At 53.7% G+C, this 13,922-nt stretch overlaps 1 protein-coding gene across 1 annotated transcript in view; it reads left to right on the top strand.

The window, feature by feature from the left end:
* The window catches only part of ATXN10 (ataxin 10), a 107,727-nt gene that overhangs the window by 13,654 nt on the left and 80,151 nt on the right, over window positions 1–13,922 (top strand). Inside the window, exons 2-3 of the mRNA XM_090272263.1 lie at window positions 3,284–3,475; window positions 6,994–7,076. Of these exons, the coding sequence (XP_090128389.1) occupies window positions 3,284–3,475; window positions 6,994–7,076 (275 nt within the window). The remainder of the gene's footprint in view (window positions 1–3,283; window positions 3,476–6,993; window positions 7,077–13,922) is intronic.

Here is a 13,922-nt window from a genome sequence, read left to right as displayed (position 1 = left end):
CCCTTTATGGAGGGATAAACACATCTAAGAAGTGGTCTCTGCTTTCAAGAAATGTAATATATAGTTAATCGGGTTACGACTCCTCTTCCTCCCTCCTCCTCTAAATGTACCCATTTGTCACGTCGTGGAGAAGAGGAATTAGATATCTGTTACGTGTCAGTCGGAAGATACCTGCATCCTAACAGGACGTTTTCATGGTTTTGAGTCCAGGGTACGTGGACTTCTTAACGGAAAAGAAGAGTCCAGCTGATGCCTCAGGAGCCCCGTTGTTCAGCTGCTGCGGCCACAAGGCGCTGGCGCCTGGCCCGGTGCAGCCCCCAAGGCCTTTGGGGCGCGTGAGGGGCTGGGGCCCGTCCGAGGCCTCTGAGCGTGCCGGTGCCCTCGTGGCTGTCAGACCTGAATCCACCCACCGAGTCGCTTAGTGCACAAGTGCCAGTGCCGGGCCCTGGAGATAAAGGAAAACACAGTCTCTGCGTCGCGGGGACTCGTGGGCCGAGGTGAATGCGCTCTGATGTGGGCAAGTGTTGCCTGCATCTCCTGGCCTGCGTGCCGGGGGCGCGCGGGTGGGAACTGGTTCACCTGGAGCGTGGGGGGGGGGGGGGTCTCCGCAGGGCCGAGTGTGAAGGAGACGCGAGATTCCTCCGGGCGCAGAGCTGGCGGGAAGGGGGTGTGGACAGGGCATCTGGTGGGCGCACGCCAGGCAGGCGCTTGGTGTGTTCAGGAGCCCGTGGGCGTGCACCCTGGGGAGCGCCGGTGACGGTCTGTGGTCACAGTCCCAGTGTCTTTTCTTTTTGCAAAGATTTTATTGATTTATTTTTAGAGAGATGGGAAGGGAGGGAGAGAAACATGGATTGGTTGCCTCTTGAATGTGCCCTGACTGGGGACTGAACCTGCAACCCGGCATGTTCCCTGACCAGGAATTGAACTGGGGACCTTCCGCTTTGCAGGACGGTGGTGCCCAACCAACTGAGCCACACCAGTCAGGGCTCATTTTGTGTCTGTACCGCAGGTGCGAATTGTGTGCCAGGCAGCCGTTGCCATGGTTACTTTTCAGTGGCTATTAGGACTTATTTGGATTTCAGGAATCTTTTGATTGGTTTTAGCTCAGTTAAACATTTTTCTTTTGGTTAAAAGTGTAGTAAAGGGAAAAGGCATGGGCACCAGTGACAAATTAACATGTCACATTGGGAATCACTCACGGGACAGTTCATGACGTGGGTGTTGGGTTATCAGTGCCCCAGTTTTCCTAAGAGCAGTGCCTTCCTCTGTCTTGTGTTGTCCACCGTAGTCTGAATCCAAAGCTTTCGCTAGACGCCAGCGTCGAGTGCGCTGGATGTTAGGGTTTTAAGGGGTGTCATCAGGGAGGACCGTTCACAACAGGAAGGGGACACCCATGTGAGCAGTGGCTTGCAGGGGCCCAGCTGGGAGAAGAAACGGGTGTCTTGACCGCAGGTGTGGGTGCGTACTTCGCAGCCCTCTTAGGGGGAGCGGGCCGCACTGCGGCCCGTTCCAGGCGTGGAGCCCCACTTCCGTGTGACCGTGGATTACATAAGAAACTTGTTCTTTGTTTCAGACATTGGGCCCACTCTTGGCGTTCTTTGAAAGGTTTTAAACTCTCGGGTATTTCCTTAGCATGTGAATGTCTGCACTGTATTTAGTATTCCTTAAGGCTTTCTTGAGAAAGTTAGTATTGTTCCTTTATGGCGTATTGTCACTAAAAATGGCGTACACACTTAATTGTTCTATGTGGTTTTTGAACCTCGCCCCTTTCTTGGGTCAGTCCCTGTGACACTGAGTCAAAGCCTCATGGAAGATCCGTGTTTAGAGAGGGCTGACTGGGGAGGTACGGGTAAATTATTTTATGTGTGATTTCTCAATTTTTAATTGATTAATTTATACTCTGCCTCTTTCCCAAGACAGATTTGAAGCAGCTGAAAAACTAAATACAGTTAAATAAAATAAAAGATAAGGCAGGGAGATCGGAGAGAAGGGAGAGCCAGATGGGAAAATAAGGTTGGTACACAGTCCTGCTGTGGGATTCGTGGGGTTAAAGCCGAGTTCTAGACCAGGCCCCGGGCACGGTAGAGGCCCAGAGATTGTCAGTGCGGTTTCTATTAGTGCTCCGCAGGCTACAGACACGCCGCGTGCGGTGCGGGGCGTGCGGTCCTGCAGCTCCCCGAGGGAAGCGTCTCTGCTGGGCGGGACAGCAGGACGGCCGGGCCTGCCCTGCACCTGAGCAGCGGCGCCTCCGGCGGTGTGCGGCCGGAGTCCCGCGTGGGCGCTGCTCCCTGGTGCTCTGGCCAGAGCCAGGCTGATGGGCGGGCAGGGGGTTGTGGCGGCCGCAGGAGCGCGAAGGCAGGAGATTTGTCTGGACAGACTTGATCTGCCGGAGTCTCCTACCCCGCCCCACACGGCAGCATTTGTTCTGACCCTGAAATGGACGCTGTGTCTCTGGGGGACCGGGGAACGAGGAAGTTGGCCTGCAGTTGAGTGCCGTGCCGCACAAAAGCTTCTGGCCGTCATGGCTTTGGAATGATAGGCAGGCCCCGCGCCTGGCACGAGAGGCATGCGGGAGCTGCGGCGGGTGGGACGGGGGGCGGCCCCAGGCTCCCTCCCCCCACAGAGGCGCGGAACGAACATGTGCACGCGTGCACTCTCACGTGTGCACACACGGACGTGCCTGCCCACACGCGCGCGCACCCCACCCCCCCACCCCGCACTCAGAGCAGGTGTTGCCGGCGTCTCCGCATCTAGACTGGATCGGACCTTCGCTTCCCAGGCAGGCGGTCCCTCGTGGGTATCGCTTTTCATCATTGTGCTTCAGGCCGTCCTGGGGGACTGGGCCCCACCGCGGGCTCTGTCTGCAACACGAAGCGCAGATACCTGTCTGGAGTAAGGGCAGGCCCAACGCTCGCGCAGGGCCCTGTAGGGGGGTGTGGACTGTCCTGTGGCGTGGTGGCGCAGAAGCCAGGCTGCGTGGTGGGGGCGGGCTCTGCTGGTGTCTGCCGGGGCACCTGGCACGCTGCTGAGCCCCTCCACCGCAGCTGCCTGGGCCCCGAGACGGGGGGGCCGGCCTGGCTCCATGCGGGTAAATCACGCCACATGGAAAGGTTGGCGAGGACAGTGCCTGGCGTGGCGCTCAGTGTGCGTGGCTCTTTCACTTGGTGGTGTAAGTTAGGGAGCTGGACCACTCCCCACAGAAATAAGTACAGGCTGTGTTCTGGACAGGACACTTGGAAGTTGGATTTTTTTTCTAGTTTGTGACAATTTTGTCCTTTTTCAGGGAAACCGCACCCAGGACTATCTTCCAGAGAGTCGTGGACATCTTAAAGAAATCTTCTGGCGCTGTGGAGCTGGCCTGCGGAGACCCACCCCAGGTGGAAAATCTGGCTTCCAGCCTGCAGTTAATAACGGAATGCTTCCGCTGTCTCCGGAACGCTTGCATCGAGTGTTCTCTGAACCAGAACACCATCAGGTGGGCCCTCTCGTCACGGCCGCTCCCAGCTCGTCTCTGTGTGTGCGGCCGGCTCTCTCCTGCTGGCCTGATGACCCCTTGTCTGGGCCGCACCCGTCACCCGGGGGAAGCACTCGCGAGTACAGGAGGGTATAATGCACGACAGAGTGGGTTCAGCGTTGATCCTAGGTCCTGCCTGCTCTGGACCTCCCTTGTCTAGCTGTCAGTGTTTTATTTTGTTCCAGTTTTAGTTAGTGACCCTTGTGTTAACTGTGGACAGGAGCACAGTTCGTGAGCCCCTAAGATGACCGACCCTAAGATAGCCGCAGACCACGTGATGTCCCCCACCGCACCCCGCCTGCTCATAACGTGGCTCGCACGCGCGGCCCGCAGCCTGCCCTCCCGTGCCCTCCTCTCCTCCCAGAGCTCCCTCCTCTTTGATTTTATGGAATCTGCTTCTCATTAAATGTTTCTGCCTGCGATGAAGGTAGAAGCCGCAGAGAGCACACTCACTTTCTTTCCTGAGCTTGAATGCAGACAAGCCTCCAGGCCGCCCTGTCACGGCTGTGATGGGCGAAGTTGGGCTGGTCCAGAAGCCACTTGAGGGACGCCCTGCGCTGCCGAGACAGTTCTGAACCTGAGGCTTCGATATGATTAATGGGATTTTTAAGATGAAAGGAGAGGGGAAGAAAGCTTGGGCTGTTTAACTTCAGCTCTAAACCGCACTGCCGTCCATTTGCAGATAAATGGATAGAAACAATTATAGTCTTGATAATAATAGTCAACATTTTAAAAACATAATGAGTTAGTGGGCCAGAGGCAGGTGTCTTTTGTCCCTTTCTAGGCAGGGAGGCACTCTAGTGTGGGGCAGGGGGCAGGGAGAGCCTTAGAGCAGAACCTGGCTGCGGGCTGGCGGGTGATCTGAGTGCTCTGCCAGCCTGGCAGGGGAGCCTGCCCGGAGCCGCTGGCTTGGCAGCCCAGGGGCTTGACTTGTGTCCGTGCAACCTGAGGACACACTCGAGGGGCAGCGTGCCTGGTGTTCCCATTTTTACCCAGAGAGAAGGAAGAACATGTCCGAGAGCCATTCATTCAGTGAGAGCCCAGGGATGGTCTCTGCGACTCACGACATGGCTCAGCGCAGACGCAGGTGCTGCCACTGTCCCGAGACACTCAGTGACTCCCCTGGACGAGGCCCTGCGCCCGTCTGAGGGCGGGCTTTCTGCTCTGCAGAGCCCGGCAGGCGGCGCCTTCCCCAGGGGCTGCCCTGCGGGTCAAGTTTACGCACAGAAGCGCCCGCTGGTGCCTGCGCGGCTCAGAGGCGGGCGGTGGTCCTGCCCACGCCTGGGAGCGACAGCACAGTAACTGAACGCTGGGAGTGCTGCTTGCTTTGAAAGCAAGGTTTATGTTCTTTTTTGAGAGCAAAAGTAGTATCTGTGAGCTATAAAGATCCAGCATTGCAGCACTCATACGGCGGCAGCGGTCCCCCGGCGGCCTGCGCCCCGTGCGCTCACGGTGTCCGCCGGCTGCAGCCTACAGGCGGGCCGGGGTGCAGGTGAACGTTTAACAGTGGCCGCTTTTCTGCCGCTTTCCTCTTAGGCTTGTACTCGCTCACTGTTGATTTTAAAGGGAAATTCCGACCATTTTGGGCATGAGCTCTCAGAAAAAACATTTTCTAGTCAGAGATACAATAAAGGTCCTACAAGGACTTCAGGGCCAACCTTAACTGAAGTCAGTGTTTCTGAGCCTGTCAGGATTCAGATCACAACCAATGTGTATTTTTCTGGTGTTTTAATTTATTAAGGAGTTTGTCAGAAGGTGTGATGCAGCTGAGGCTTAGACCCTCTCACACCCTCTGTGGACATGCACAGCGTGTGGACGAGGCTCCCATTTCGCTAGGAAATGCGGAGCGGGGTCTCATACGGCAAAGGAAGCTTCAGGAAGGGCTCAGGGAACGCGACTGAAAGCGGTCAGCTCTGCATGGAAGTGGAACCCCTGTTGCAGGGGTTGCTGCGGTCTTCCCGCCAGGATCCCTCAGTGTCCCCTTGTAGCGTGAGAGCAGCTGCAGGTGACATGTGCACAGGGGAGCATGGCCATGTTCCGTGACGTGTGAAATGAGAAAACACGCTTCCCCTTCCACAGCGCAGTGGTGGGACAGGCGCAGGGTGACCATCTTAGACGTGGCCCCCAGGAGAGGAGAAGATTGGAGGAAAAAGGGGTTGCTCGTCCTAAGCAATTTCAAAGTCCAGTTGGGCAAACATAGGCTTTGGGGCTGGTCAGGGAGCCTTGGGGGCTTGAGCCCCTGCCCCTCGCCCGCCCTCAGAGTCCAGGATGGCTACAGAGGAGTTTCAGGAGCCCAACTGCCTTTTACCTCATCTTTTCTCTGTGCCTGTTCAGGCTGGCGGGGTGCCTGCAGGTAAAGTCCCTGTGGGCCCCACACGTACGTCATGGGGACTCCTATTAGACGCAGAGCTTTCGTAGGTAACGCCATCGGGACTCCTGCCATTTGCTGACGTGACGGGGTGGGGACGACACCGGCCTTCTCTGCTGCCGCCCAGCCACAGCTTCCTCTCCAGGGTACACTCTTCCCGGCAGGCGCCTCATCTCGCCACTCTGCAGTCTGGACACGCTCGGCGGTTCCGAGGTCACTGCGACCTGCCTCCCTCTTCGTTCCTGTACTTGTCTCTCCCCTGTCACATTCTAAGCAGCAAGAAGAAGTCAGGCCTTCAACAAGTTGCTTAGAAATCTGCTCAGTAAATAGCCACGTGTATCGTTTGTATGTTTTGCTCCCCCGTGCGTTTCAGCTGAGCTGTGGCTGCTGTGGAAGGAAGATGGCCTTCCCCTCGTTTTCAGTGACTCGGTCCCCCCTGTGTCTGCGTCCTAACAGCAGGGCCTTCAGTGCGCAGCCCGCAGCCTGTGCAGGGCCGTGCGGGCCCTCCTGGCACGCGCCTCACTGTGCTGCCAGGCTCTGCCCACCCTCGGGTATCAGAGCGGCTTCGGCCTCTGTGGGTGTCGGCCACAGTGGCGCCCCGCTCCTGCTGCCCACGTTTGTATGTTCCCTGTGGCTGCCGTGACAAAGGGCCGAAGCTAGCAGCCTAACACGGCACATCTGTTCTCTCACAGTTCTGGAATTCAGAAGTTTTAAAGTGGGTCAGCACGGTGCGTTGTGCCTGGACGCTCCACGGGAGACAGTTCTCGCCTTTTCCAGCCTCCAGGGCTGCCTGCACTCCTCAGCTCAGGGCCCCTTCCCTGACGCTGACCCTCTGTCTTCCTGTTAGAAGGACCATGAGATTCCACTGGCCTCAACTGATACTCCAGGACACTCCTCCCTTCGCAGGATCCTTAGTATACTCCTGACTGTGAAGTCCCCTTTGCCCTGGGAGGTCCCATAATGGCAGGTTTGGGGAGCTCATTGGGGCCCCTCGGAGGCCCTTGTTCTGCCGGCCACGGAACTGTCACCAGCAGGCTCAGTGCTGTGTTTGGATCATTTGAAATGTGGGCTTAGGAGAGTGTCTCACTTTGTCTCTCTTCACATATTACAGGAACTTGGATGCGATCGGCGTAGCTGTTGATCTGGTTCTTCTTTTTCGGGAACTGCGGATGGAACAGGATGCCCTGCTGATAGGTAACTCGCAGCACAACTCACGAATTATTCATGTCTTTGAAAAGGACTTAAAAACCAGCACTTGGAGTGTCATGTCGCTCATTGAAGCAGACGTTCTGTAAGGGCGAAGAGAAGCACCGATGGTGCCGTCCAGAGTGAGCGCAAAAACAGGCGCAGCAAACCCCTTTCTTGCCTCTGCTGTGGGCCGAGCGGCGTCCCGCACATGCGTATGTTGAAGTCCTAACTCCTGGTCCCCCAGAACGTGACTATCTGGAGACAGAGCCTTTAAAAGGGTAATTCAGCTAAAAAGTGTGTGGCCCTAATCCAGTGTGACGGGTGTCCGTGTAAGAAGAGGACATCAGGACAGGGACCCACATGGGGACGACCGTGTGAGGACACAGAGAGAAATTGGCCATGTGCAAGCCAAGGAGGGCGGCCTCGAAGGAACCCGCCCTGCCCACCTTCCTGCCCCGCCAGCCTGCAGGGCTGAGACAGTGTGTGGGGACCGCTGAAGCCCCCGTCGGTCTGCGGTGCTTTGTCACGCAGCCCTAGCAGGCACCCCAGTGTCTCAGCGCTCCTGGGCGTGGCCGGTCCTGATGTGGGTGCTGGGGGCGGGCATGCAGTGGCCACAGCAGACAAAACTCCCTGCCCTCAGTGGGCTGCCCCTCCACCGGGGCGGGGTGGGGGGGAGCCAGACACTCCACACGGTAAAGAAAGAAGTGTGGCGTGGGACAGTGGGACGCAGCTCTGATGGTTGATGGCTGTTGACGTGGCAGTGAGAGAAAAGCCACGCTGCTCACTTTGAAAGCAGGAAGCTTTTCTAGACTTTTAAAAATGTTTTTGGGTCTTTAACTATTAGCATCAATACTTCTTTGAATTTGGGTTATCTTAACATCATATTAAAAAAACATAGAATTTTAATATATGATATCTTTATCCAAAGAATTGAAATACTTTATGAGTAACCGTAAGTCATTTAATAAGAAAATCTTAATGTAAAGATCTGGCTTATAAGTAGATGTAGTTAAAAATTCTTTTTAGTAGAGAAAGTATAACAATTCAACAGATGCTTCTTTAAGTTAGGAATCTCACTTATTTAAGATATTTAAGGTGATTTCATTTGATTTAGAAATCGACTTATTCAATATAAGCAGTTCTTAACCTATACTTACGCAGAGTGCAGTGTGCCGCCTTAGGGTGAACGCGTGCGTGGCCTTAGCATGAGTGCGCCGCCTTGGCGTGAACGCGCACGTGGCCTTAGCATGAGCGCGCCGCCTTGGCATGAACGCGCATGCAGCCTTAGCGTGAGCGCGCATGCCGCCGTGTGTCTTGACAGGCACAGATGCTGTGGCGCGGCGCGGTGCTAGGGGCTGCCTGGCTCGGCTTAGTCCTCGTTCCGTTCCTTGGTGTCCTAGTGTCTTTATTTAAAGCTCATTTGTTAAAAACCCTGTTTCCTTCTATATGACTTAGAATTTTTTTGGGAAATCAGAATGAGTTTTGAATTAAGGTACCTAGGAATGTACAGAGTGCTCAGTTCTTTAAAACAGCAATAATTTTTCAAATAGTCTCAAGAAATCGATAGGATATAAGATTAGTTTAAAGTGTTATAAAGATGTCATAAAGTTACTTTTGTTGACTTCGGTGTACAGTGCAGCGGAAGCCTCAGTGCACAGCCTGGGGGGTTGAACACCATCCGTGGGAGGCAGGTTTCGCCCTCCTGCGTGGGAAGGGGCTGTTTCTGACGTTGGGGTGCCGTGCGGCCATTCAGAGCTCAGGACGCTCTGCGCCCTGGGGTTGCCGACAGGCGCTCGTGGGGCAGGTGTGTGTCCCTGGGAGCTCCGGGAATGAGACGCCCAGCGGAGGTGCCTTGTGAGCGGACGCTGTGCTTAAAGGGCCATCGGCCGGACCCAGCCCTCCGCTCGGCACGCAGACACTCGCCCCGGAAATTGTCCCCTTCCTCCCCACCTCGTCAGCTGTCCCCTCTTTTCTCCCTCTCATCAGAATACAATGCGCTCTCCTCTTCCATCTTCAGCACACCTTCCCCGGATCCATGTCCCCTCAGTCCCTTCTCTCTGCGCTACGCTCCCGCATTTTTATGGGCCCAAGCCCCATGGGAGGTGAGACTCACCACTCCGAACTGTGGCCTCGAGCGCGTTCACAGGGCTGTGCACCTGCCACCCCTGTCTGATTGCGGATGTTTTTATGCCCCCGAGCGGTCATGTTCCGTTTCCTGGCAGCCGCGGCAGCCCCCGCTCTGCGTTCTGTCTTTGTGGATTGACCTGTCCTGGATGTTTCCCTCGTTGCAATCATAGAATTACGGGGTCTTTTGTGTCTGGATTTTTTCACTTATCATAATGTTTTTGAGGTTCATTCACATGGCAGTGCGTATCAGAACTTTGTTTGAATGCCTGACAAACAGTCCGTTAAATGCTCAGCCACATTTTCTTTATCCGTTCGTTTGTCGGCAGGCAGTTGGGTGGCTCCCACCATTTAGCTGTTGTGCCGCCTGTAAATACTGCGTGTGCTTTTCTGAGCGCCTGCACTCAGTTCCTTCGGGCATGTACCTGAGGGTGGAATTGCTGACTTAATTTTATACATAGGTTTTTGAGGAACTGTCAGACTTTTCCACAGCAGGTGAACCATTTCACATTTTCACCAACAACGTACAAGGTCCCAGTTTCTCCACATCCTGGCCAAAATTTACTTCCATTATTTAGATTATAGTCATCCTGGTGGATATGAGGATCTAGAAAGTTGAAGGTCTTTGGAAGCTCCCTAATGATTAATGATGCCGAGTATCTCATGTGCTTGTTGGCCATTTATTAATCCTCTTTGGGGAAATATCTACTCAAGTCCTTGGCCCAGTTTTCAGTTGGGCTGTTTGTCTTCTTCTACTCAAATTATGAGTTACTTTTATATTGTGGGTACTAGGAATTCTGTGGAATTTGTAGGTTTTGGGGGGGAGAATTGTCATGTTAGTGGTACCGTGTCTTCCAGTTTGTGAGCTTGGAACATCTGTTTATTTAGGTTGTCTTTAATATTTTGGTTGTATCAATTTCAAGTAGAAAACTTTGTGTTTATAAACAGAGTTGGAAGGCTAGTACTGAGACAAGAAGGGAAACAAGCTTAAGTTTCCTCACTACCTTCTTGAAAAAGTCAGCTAGTGATATTACTGAATTTTATTTGGGATTTAGCAATAACATTTGGATTCAACAATGAAACTTAAAATCATCTATAGTACGTTAGTTCAAACCTACTGCACATCTTTTAAAAGATGTTCTGGTTCGTAATAAAGTGCCTGTACTATCCTCTGACTGTTTCTCTGTGAGAACCTTTATTCTTAGCAGAATTTTAGCAGCGTTTCTGTGCCAGTTTTTTGTTAACCACTTTTGAGGTAAGAACTATAATTACATTGTCAAAATAATATTTAGAGTATTATTTTCAGAGAATAATTACAGTGGTGTGACGAATATATTATGCTCATCAAATTTTATGTAAACACAAGCATGAGTTATTTTAATTGAGCTATTGGTGTTATTTTTGGCCTTTACTCTTTTCTAATCTGTAAAAATAATGTTGGGATGCTTGAGGGGCTTTGTAACATTTGCAGTATTTACATAAAGATCATTTGATAAGCTGTTTGGTAAAAGGGAACTGCCTTTTGTACTTGTCTGGCGTCTTCTTTTCTTGTTTCCGGGACGTCTTTAAACCTCTCCTTCCCAGAAGCGTGTTCTGATGCAGAGTGCTCCCTTCAGTTGCCTGGTGGGCTGCCGGGTCGGCGGGCTCTCACACCGACTTACGTTGTTGCCCCTTTTTAAAAAAGATTTTATTTATTTATTTTTAGAGGGGGGGGGGAAGGAGGGAGAAAGAGAGGGAGAGAAACACCAATGTGTGCTTGCCTCTCCCACACCCCCAACCGGGGGACCTGGCCACAACCCAGGCCTGTGCCCTGACTGGGAATTGAACCGGCGACCCTTTGGTTCACAGGCTGGTGCTCCATCCACTGAGCCACAGCAGCCAGGGCTGTTGTTGCCATTCCTTATGTGTTAAATTTTATAAGGTTTGAGTGTTAATATTCTAAAATAGTCGAAACATAAATGTTATTTAAAACTATGACATTTTAAAATTAAAATTGAAGATTTTTTTCATCTTAAACATTTATTATAGAGTAATTTTTAAAAGTTTAGAAAAGCAACCATCGTTATCTATATGTTAAGCGAACACTTGTACTTTCTGGTCATTTTTCAGTGTTTGTGTGTGTGCGTGTGTGAGAGCACATGAGGTTTGTGTCCTGTGTCTGTTTTCCATTATACTGTTAATTTCGTTTTGAGGTTCTTGATTCATCACTTTTTTTTCTTTTTGTTTTAGGGTTTTTTTTTTGTTTTGTTTTGTTTTAGTTTTAATTTATCATTTTCTTTGTACACTTTTAAACCTCTGTTCTGATCTTTGGCCACGGTTTCGCAGCTCTTCCCTGCACGGCCAGGTGCCGGGGAGCATCGCCCGCCCCGCCCTTTTCATGGTCACAGCTGCTCGGCCTGCCGTGGTGCCAGCAGCCCGCCCCGCGCCCAGCCAGGCTTCGGGCGACAGGCTGCGAGGGGAAGGCAAGCCCAGATCCCGGGGAGGTCCGGGGTCAGGGGCCGGGCGCCCTGGGGCCACACCGCAGGCCAGCGTCTCTCTCCCAGCGGAGCGCAGCCCTGGGAAGGGTAAGGCCTTCGGAAGCTCAGACGCCCAGAAAAGTGGCTCTGGGCTGGTGCCCGTTGGGAACCCCTTTAATGGAGGAGCATCTCTCATTTCAGCTCAGGCTCTGGCGGCGGTGACCCCTGGTGACGAGCCCCAGTCCCCGTCCCCGGGCCGGGCGCCCACCGCGTCTGCCCGCGGTGCGTACACGCGCACGAGCAGCGTGTCCCGAGGGAGTGGGCGCCCGTTGGCGCTGCTGTCCGCTCCTGTGCAGGGAGGGGAGGCTCTCAGGGCCACTCACAGGGCTGTCACGGTGCAGGGATGGCGTCGTCCACAGGGAGGGGCCCTGCGGCGCTTCTGCCTGTTGGACTCGCTGCCCTTGGCGCTGCGGGGGCTGATCGCCGGCCGGGCGTCGGGCGATGCTGAGAACCGCCAGCCGCGGGAGCCTGGCCGGCGGCCCCCGGAGCCAGCGGGAGGGAATCCTGCTCCCTGGCGTCTCCCCCGTGTCCCTCCCGCGCCGTGGGAGCCGAGGCCCGCGTGCCACCCGCCAGGGGCCGACGCTCGAGGGGCCCAGCTTTCCCTGCGCAGGGCAGGCCCTGTGGGGTCCGTGCGGGGCTGAGGGGCAGCTGCTCATCCCCGGGGCCCGCTCAGATAGGGCTGCGGGCGCCCCTGGGCCCTGGGGCAGGGGGGCCTTGGAGGGGCCTTGGGCTCCTTCCGCAGCACAGCCCGCCCGCACTGAGGGTCCCGACTGTCCTTCCTGCCGTCTGCTGGCTGTGCGGTGCAGCCCGTCTCCTCTGGGGTCGGCGTGGGCGTGGGCGCGGGCGCGGGCGCGGGCGCGGGCGTGTGCGTGCCTTGGCCTCTGATTTCATTACATGGTTTTCAAGTGCTTGGTGCTTCTTGCCTCTCTTTCTGTTGGAGTGTTTGTATTTTGAAATGATCTCCAAGAGCTCTTTTAATCTGTGCTGTATGGGAATCCTGTTTCAGCTCTGTGTTCCGGATCTTCCTGTCCTGTGGGTCGTTTTCTTTGTCATTATTTTTAACTCTCTCTGGGGTGTCTTTTGAGAAGAAATATCTTCTTAATTTTAATGCAATCTATTAATATAATTTATTAATGTTTTCCTTTATGGGTGTTAATTGTGTGTCTTGTTTCAAAATATGTCTTATTCTATAGCATTTTGTTTTGACCTTTACATTTAGGTGAGTACGTGGGGTTGAATCTTCTGTCTGTGTGAGCAAGAAGTCCACTTCCCACTTTGCCCCCTGACACCCCGTTGTCCCAGTCTTACTTTTGAGAAGACCGTCTTTTACTCAGCTCTCTGCTGTCGCATCTCGGTCGTGGACCACATGTCAGTGCAGGCTTGGGTCTGGTTCTTGTTCTGCTGCTGTTTGTCTGTTCCTGCCCCAGCCCCACAGCTGCTTACTGCCCGGTGAGAAAGGCCCTCGCCCCTCGTGGCTTGGGAAGCATCTCAGCGGAGCCGGGCCCTTGGCGCCGTCACACAGATGCTACAGCCCTGGCGGGTCACACGGCCACACAGCGTGTACACACCGCCTGCTGCGGCTCAGCCTGGGACGGCGTTACGCTCCCGTCCTCCCATCTGCGGACATGGCGTCGTCCTGCACTTACTTAGTTCCACTTCGATACCAATCTAATTTTAGAATTTTTTTAATGGCACACATTTGTAGTTGTATTCTTGGTGTTTTTATAAATGGTGTCTTCTCTTGATTTTTGTTCATTATCTGTATATAGAAGTATTAATGCATTTTGTTCCCAGAAACATTTACAAGCTCTTTTATTAATTCAAACAGCTAGTAGGTTTAAAATATATTTTCTACAGAGAGAGGAAATGACATTTCATCTGCTGGGGATGCAACGACAGCGTGGTTTCTTCTTTTCCACTTCTGAGGCCTTTTATCTTGCTGCCGCACTGACTGAGATCTTCAGTGCAGGGCTGACATGGAGAGGTGACCCCGGTGCCTTGGAACCCCCGCCCCCCGTCCGAGGGCGCGCTCGGGCCGCAGCCAGCAGGCAGCGGTGGTGTGTGCTGCAGGGCTCTGTGCTTTGTTTGAAGTTAGGAATTGGTGTTCACTTTCATCAGAGGTGTTTTCTGCGGTGTTTGAGGTGATCATGTGGTTTGTCCTTTACAGGTTAATGTGGTCGTTACACATTTTGGTTTCTAATGTTTAAGCAGC

Source organism: Furipterus horrens, unplaced genomic scaffold, assembly GCF_987537825.1.
Source record: "Furipterus horrens unplaced genomic scaffold, mFurHor1.1.pri manual_scaffold_4, whole genome shotgun sequence".
NCBI lineage: Eukaryota > Metazoa > Chordata > Mammalia > Chiroptera > Furipteridae > Furipterus > Furipterus horrens.
Note: the sequence above shows the minus strand (reverse complement) of the source record. Positions and strands in the feature narration are given on the sequence as shown.